General features: G+C 60.5%; 2 protein-coding genes across 2 annotated transcripts in view; one reads left to right on the top strand and one right to left on the bottom strand.

The window, feature by feature from the left end:
- PLCD4 (phospholipase C, delta 4) overlaps positions 1-4146 on the top strand; it is a 6787-nt gene extending 2641 nt beyond the window's left edge. Inside the window, 10 exon segments of the mRNA XM_010184900.1 lie at positions 1-126; positions 444-588; positions 1073-1225; positions 1575-1715; positions 2549-2705; positions 2805-2921; positions 3205-3383; positions 3541-3733; positions 3736-3912; positions 4040-4146. The exon segment at positions 1-126 is cut by the window's left edge and continues 12 nt beyond it. Of these exon segments, the coding sequence (XP_010183202.1) occupies positions 1-126; positions 444-588; positions 1073-1225; positions 1575-1715; positions 2549-2705; positions 2805-2921; positions 3205-3383; positions 3541-3733; positions 3736-3912; positions 4040-4146 (1495 nt within the window).
- Positions 4147-4920: 774 nt separating this feature from the next.
- ZNF142 (zinc finger protein 142) overlaps positions 4921-7108 on the bottom strand; it is a gene marked incomplete at its 5' end in the record, with an annotated part of 9392 nt that continues 7204 nt past the window's right edge. Inside the window, 3 exons of the mRNA XM_010184901.1 lie at positions 4921-5420; positions 5749-5854; positions 6692-7108. Of these exons, the coding sequence (XP_010183203.1) occupies positions 4921-5420; positions 5749-5854; positions 6692-7108 (1023 nt within the window). The remainder of the gene's footprint in view (positions 5421-5748; positions 5855-6691) is intronic.

The following is a 7108-nucleotide window of genomic DNA, read 5'->3' as shown; positions in this document are numbered from 1 at the left end:
GCGACACCGGGCGCTGTGGCAGGACATGAGCCAGCCGCTCTGCCACTACTTCATCTCCTCCTCCCACAACACCTACCTGATAGAGGACCAGATCCGAGGCCAGAGCAGCATTGAGGGCTACATCAGGTAAAGGGGCTGCTCCCTCCCAGCTGTCCCCCTGCGCCCTCCTGACCCACTGCCGTGCCCTGGGCAGCTCCATGGGGCAAACCCAAAAGCTCCTTTGCCTCCTCCATGGCCCAGCACCCCTGTGGCCATGCCATGTGGTGCTCAGCAAGGGGGGTGATGCTGAACCCGACTCTACCTGCCCTGGATGCAGCAGCATCTGCACCCTCGGTGGTTGTCCCCTGGTCCCCTGCAGGGGTGATGCTCACAGGCAGAGGGGAGGGCAGGGGGCTGGTTCCCTGTCCAGGTGCGGGGTCCCAGCGGTGACAGCGCACCCCTAGGGCTCTGAAACGGGGCTGCCGGTGCCTGGAGGTGGATTGCTGGGACGGGCCGAACGGGGAGCCCATGGTGTACCACGGCCACACCTTCACCTCCAAGATCCCCTTCCGGGAAGTGGTGAGCACCCTGGAGAAGTACGCCTTCAAGGTAGGGCACCCTGCCCTGGGCATTGGGTGTCATGGGTAGCCCTCCACAGGCGAGGAGGGGGAACATGACTGCAATGTGGGGCAGTGGTGTGTCAGTGATGTGTCTCTGGAGGGGGAGCAGTGCTGGGGCTCACATGCCTGGTGCTGCAGCAGGTCTGATCCCATCATGGGTCAGGAGGGTGGCTGTGTCCCTTCCCAAGGGACAGCACTGGGGGGTCTGACCCATAGCTCTGTGCCATGCCAGGGGCTCATTCAGGCACAGTCTGCTGCAGGGGGCGCAGGGGTAACAACGGGGCCTGGAGGATGCTGAGGGGTGCAGGGGTGAGGTGGGACATGGGGAATGCTGAAGGGGTGTGAAGGTCTCAGGGGGGTATAAGGGTGCACAATGGGCTTCTTTCTGGCACTGACCACGCGTGGGCAAAGCCCTTGTGAGAGCTCCCCAACTCCGCCAAGGCTGATCTCCAGCTCTGTGCGTTGCTCCCCAGACCTCAGACTACCCAGTGATCCTGTCCCTGGAGAACCACTGCAGCATGGAGCAGCAGGAGGTCCTGGCCCAGCAGCTCAAGGACATCCTGGGGGAACAGCTCCTCACCACCACCATTGATGGGCACATCCCCACCCAGCTCCCGTCCCCAGAGGTAGGGGCAGAGCGTGGCCATGCAAGGCAACACTGTCCTGCCTGGGAGTGGGGTGAGAAGGTGGCTCTGCTGTCCAGAGGAAAGGCCACCCCCGCCCCAGCATTGTCCTGCTCTGCTGGAGCGCTTGGGAGCCCTGGGGATAGTGTGTCTTCATGTTCACAGGGGTCCCAAAGCTGCCCCCAAAGTTGTCTCCCTGTGCCCTGCAGAGCCCCTCCTACCCCATCCCCTCCAGGGTGTTGAAGGAAGCTGGTGGTGCTGACCTCCAGCAGTGCAAGGTCCTGGGTATAGCAATTTCCATGGAGGAGAAGAGCACCACAAGGTGCCTCCCTCTCTATGCCCAACCCGGCAGGAGCTGAAGCACAAGATCCGGCTGAAGGGCAAGAAGATCGGGCGGCTGGAGGACACACTGGACGGGCCGGCGGATGAGGCACCTGATGTGTCTGATGATGACAACGGGGCAGAGGCAGAGGAGGAGAGGCGGAGGGCAAAGGTGGGTGGCCCAGGCTGGGGTCTGGTCAGGTCTGCTATGTCCCCACACACAGCAATGGGCTGTGGTGACATCCCAGTGCTGAGAGGAGAGGCAGAGACTGCAGGGACATCACCAGGCAGGGAGGGACAGTCCTTTTTGTCCCTGGTCGTGCCAGCCCCCTCTTCACACAACATCCCTGTGAAGGCACCATGTTGGGGGTCTCCTGCTTGCTGCATTCCTGAAAGGAAGGCTGCCCATGGTGCGGCTGGGATGTTGAGATTCTGAAGTGTGTTCAGATAAGAGCCACAAGGATGGTGAGGGGTCTGGAGAACAAGCCTTATGAGGAGCGGCTGAGGGAACTGGGCTTGTTTAGCCTGGAGAAGAGAAGGCTGAGGGGAGACCTCATCACCACCTACAACTGCCTCAAGGGAGGTTGTAGAGAGGTGGGTGCTGGTCTCTTCTCCCAGGTGATGGGGGATAGAACAAGGGGAAACGGCACCAAGCTGTGCCAAGGGAGGTTCAGGTTAGAGATAAGGAGGAAGTTCTTTACTGAGAGGGTCGTCAGAAGCTGGAACAGGCTGCCCAGGGAGGTGGTGGAGTCACCATCCCTGGATGTGTTTAAAGAGCGGGTAGATGAGGTACTTAGGGATATGGTTTAGTGGGTAAACAGGAACGGTTGGACGTGATGATCTCAGAGGTCTTTTCCAACGAGCGATTCTGTGTGTGTGTTCTGTGCGTGTGGATGCTGCCACCCCCAGCACACCACTGACTGCCCTTGGCTGCCCTGGGCTCTACAGCCCCTGTCCTGGGTGACAGCGCTCCCATCAGGAACTCAATGCAGCCCTGCCTTGCAGAAGGACAAGGAGAGCCTGGCACAGACATTATCTGACTGCGTCATCTACTGCAAAAATGTGTCCTTCCGGGGCTTCCAGGAGGCCCGCAGCCATTCCCGGCCCTCCGAGATCTCCTCCCTCGCCGAGGCCAAGGCCAGGAAGCTCATCCGGGACACGGGTGAGGCAGAGGGGATGGTGGCACCAGGCAGCACATGCAGTGGGTGACTGTGCAGGCCAGGGAATGACCCCACAAGCGGCTCTCGTACTCCATCCCTAGGGAATGAGTTTGTCCGCCACAACGCCTGGCAGCTGACGCGCATCTACCCCAGTGGGATGCGGACCGACTCCTCCAACTACAACCCCCAGGAGATGTGGAATGTGGGATGCCAGCTCGGTACGGCCAGGGCCATCAGGGCTGTGGGCTGGGGAGATGTCCTGGGTCCTGTGACAAATGGCACCATTAACACTTGTGTTAGTGCCACGTCAGCTGGAGCCAGGCCTGGCTGCAAGCACTTGCTCTGCCCTCAGGAGCCTGGGCCGGGGCTGGGCATTGGTGTCTTGTGCCCCTGTGCAGCCCCACATCTCTCTGGCCCATGGGGACAGGGTGGTTCTCAGCTCCAAGCAGGTAATAGTGTTTCCAAGCTGCCCTAAATCCTTTCCTTGCCACCTTCCCTCAGTGGCCCTGAACTTCCAGACGGCTGGCACAGAGATGGACCTGTGTGATGGCCTCTTCAGCCAGAACGGCCGCTGCGGCTATGTGCTCAAACCGCCTTTCATGAGAGATGAGGAGACCCTCTTCAACCCCAGTGATCCCAGCAGCCGGGAGGGCCCTGGCCCTGTCACCCTGACAATCCAGGTATGGGGCCAAGGAGCGACCCCCAGGGGCTGTGACAGCATCCTGGGGCCCTGCCAGTCCCAGCACAGACACCGTTGGGCAGCGTGCTGGAGCCGAGCGGTCTCCCAGATCAGTTCGGCAGCTCCTTGGCTCACAGGGTCCCTGCCCCTTCTCACAGGTGATCAGCGGGCAGCAGCTGCCCAAAGTAGCCAACAGCAAGGACGGAGCTGTCATCGACCCACTGGTGCGCGTGGAAATCCACGGGGTGCCCACAGACCAGGCACACCAGGAGACCAAGTACATAGAGAACAACGGTGAGCCCTGCAGTATCAGGGATCCCACTGCACCCCGGCAGCCCCATCCCTCTCGTGCCTTCCCAGCACCCGCTCTCCCTTCCCAGGGTTTAACCCCCACTGGGATGAGACGCTCCAGTTCCAGCTCCACGTGCCTGAGCTGGCCCTTGTCCGCTTCGTGGTGGAGGATTACGACAAGACCTCCAGGAACGACTTTGTGGGCCAGTTCACCCTGGCCTTTGCCAACATCAAACCTGGTGAGTGATCGCTGCCCAGCGGTGGTGGGGGCCAGGGCAGCCCCTCCAGGGATGTCTGGGCTCAGCTGGGTGCCAGAGAGTGGGGTGGCAGCAGGCATCGGTCACAGCCTCACGGTTCCCGCTCCAGGGTACCGCCACATCCATCTCCTCTCCAAGGACGGCACCAGCATCCCACCCTCTTCGCTCTTCGTCCACATCCGCATCACTGAGCCACTCAGCCCTGAGCAGGACTGAGCCTGTGGCGCAAGCAAGACCCGGATGGAAGCCATAGAACCAGCCCCAGGCAGCTGGGGCCACAGAGCCAACCACATCTCCTTCTTGTTGAGCTGTTTGTGTTGTCCCTGTGTCATAGTCACTGCTGTGCCCTCCTTTGCAGTAGCCTCTGAGGACTAGGAAAAGGCACTGACCCCTCCTTCCCAGGTTCAGGATGCTGCCTCCCAGTTTGGGGTTTGTGCTGGTGCAACCCCCTGCACCCTCCAAGTGCATCCTGCCCAGGCACAGCTTGGGCACAGGGAGGAGGAGAGATGGTGCACAGTACCCTGGCTCTGTAGCAGGGGCTGGTCCCCCCCGGCCAGGGGAGCAAGGCTGGAGCTGAGCCAACCCCAGGGCTGGGCAGAGCTGGGAGAGGAATTGGTCCTCACTGCCCCCTGACCCTGCAGAGCCCCATCACAGCTCCTGATCCCTGCAGCTCCTCCTAACCCTTGCCCTTGTCCTTTCTCTGTAATCAACCTAATAAATTGTTCGGTGATAGATTCAGGTCTGGGTGCAGTGGTGCTGGGGAGAGGTGGGGAGCTGGGCTTGTCCTCGTGCTCTTTCTCTGTGGGCACCTTGCCCACTGCTCACACAGGGCTCCAAACAGCCCCAAGAAACAGGATTAAAAGGAGCCAAGAGATTCCTTTTATACGGCTGCATATTTTACAATCCATATACATATATGCCTATAAACACACATACATCTTTCACAGCAGGCCTGCACCACCGGGGCCTTAAAGCAGTCAGGATTCGGCCTCACTGTGAAGTGCCATTGTTCTCTGTGGGGCACCCTCCTTCCTGCTCCGTCCTGGGGACACCCTCGCCGTGGCTGTCCCTCTGCACGGCGTGAAGGTGGACAGTGGGCGTGCTGGGGTCCTTGCCCACCCCCTGGCTGGGGTCGCTGGTCCCCCGCTCGGGGTGATGCCGCTGGATGTGTTTGATGACCTGGAACTTCTGCTTGGCCTTGTAGGGGCAGTAGCGGCAGAAGAAAGGGTGCTCGTTGGTGTGGGTCAGGTAATGGTGGCGCAGGCCGGCCGCCCAGCGGAAAGCCCGCCCACAGGCGTTGCAGACGTAGGGCTTCTCCTCGCTGTGCTTCTTCAGGTGGGTCTTGAGGAGGAAGCGGGTCTTGAAGGCTTTGCCACACTGCTCGCAGATGAAGGAGCGGGCCTCCCGATGCCGCGTCTCCTTGTGCACCCGCAGGGCGTCTGCCCGGTTGGTGCGGTACTCGCACTCATCGCAGCAGTACGGCTTCAGGCCTGTGGCGACAGGGAAAGGGATGGTGCAGGGATAAGAGAGCAGCAGTTCCCAGGGACTCAACCTCCACACCCCGTCGTGTCAGCAGGCACCCCAAGACGCACCATTTCCAAGGCACCTGGGAGTCTGTACTGCCCCATCCTCCCTCCCACCCCAGGGGCACTGTCCCGAGCCCACCAGCACACGAGAAAATGCTGCCCCAAATTGCTGCGGGTCGTCCCTCGTCTCCAGCTGGGCCAGTGGTAGCAAAGGAAACATGGAGCTGGGGTTCTCGTAGCCCCAACACCGTCCCTGGTGCCCCATGGCCCATCCCCAGCAGGCAGCGCTCACCTGTATGCTTTGTCATGTGGTACTTGAGCTGGTTCACCCACTTGCACTTGTAGCCACAGTCTGGGCAGAGGTATTTTCGCTCCTCCTTGTGGATCCGCATGTGGTACTGAGCACAGAGCAAGAGGGCAGGGTCAGGATGAGACCACGTCCCCTACCCTGTGAACACACAGGGCTCTGGGGTACCAGCAAGGAGCTCAAAGACAGCTCTGCCACCGCAAACTGCATGGGGCAAGGAGGGCTGTCTGCTTGTCTGGCAGAGGATGGGCAGGGGGGATCCACAGCAGGGTCAGGACAAGACCCCTGCACTGCTGAGCAGTTTGGTATTTAGGGTAAAGTCTGGGTTAAAACCCCACCCAAGAGAGCTAGCCCTGAGCAAGTCGCACAGCCTCACCCACGCAGACCCAGCTCAGCCTGGTCATTAAAAAACTCACTATTTCTTTTAGCAAAGCCAGACCATTTTCCCCTGTATTACCCTGTGCCTGGCCCTCCTGGTATTGGAAAGGCTCTTTACCATGCACGGGGATGCATGTCACCTACAGAAGTGAGGGCAGGGTCTGGCTTTGCTTGCAGGGAAGCTGAGCTTTCCCTGCACCATGTCAACTGGTGCCACAGAGCAGGCAGCCAGACTTGGCTTCAAGCGGTGCAAGGCTGCACCCCGAGGACACCAGAGATGTCAGCAGGAAGAGGAGTGAACTCAGAACAGCTGCCCACCTTCTTGCTTTGCTACAAACACCCCTTCCCCTTAATCTGCAACAGCAGGAAGCAGGGCAGAAACGTACTGTACCCACACGAGTTTTATCTGCTTGCCTCCTATTCCTGAATGAGTCACAGAAGAGAACAGAGGACAAAACCTCCCAAGTTTCTTCTTCTTCCCCGAATACCCGTGTCTGGATCCCCGCCAACCCACGTAGACGCAGAACACATCCCCGAGCGGGGCTCTCACCTTGAGACGCGAGGGGTCGGCGCAGGCGTATTTACAGAGGTGACACTTGTAAGGCTTCTCGCCAGTGTGGATGCGGATGTGCCACGTGATCTTCTGCCTGTTCTTCGTGGTGTACTCGCAGTCCGAGCACTTGTACACGCGGGTGCCCCCGTGGCCCTTCACGTGTTGGTCGAAGACGAGCTGGTGGCAGCAGGCAAAGTCGCAGAAGGGGCACCGCAGGGTTTTGTCCTGGGGGGCGGCCGGCTCGTGGGTCTCCACGTAATGCCGCACCAGCTGCTGCCGCTCCTTGGCCGCAAAGCTGCACAGCTCGCAGCGGTGGCTGAAATGCCGCGTCTTGTGCTCCTCCAGAGCCTCCCGGGTGGCGAAGGTCTCCTTGCAGGTGCCGCACTCCAGGTGCGGGTGCTGCTTCCGCACGGG

The sequence above is a fragment of the Mesitornis unicolor genome, unplaced genomic scaffold, assembly GCF_000695765.1.
Source record: "Mesitornis unicolor isolate BGI_N332 unplaced genomic scaffold, ASM69576v1 scaffold39875, whole genome shotgun sequence".
NCBI classification, from domain to species: domain Eukaryota; kingdom Metazoa; phylum Chordata; class Aves; order Mesitornithiformes; family Mesitornithidae; genus Mesitornis; species Mesitornis unicolor.
This window is presented reverse-complemented; position numbering and strand designations above follow the sequence as displayed.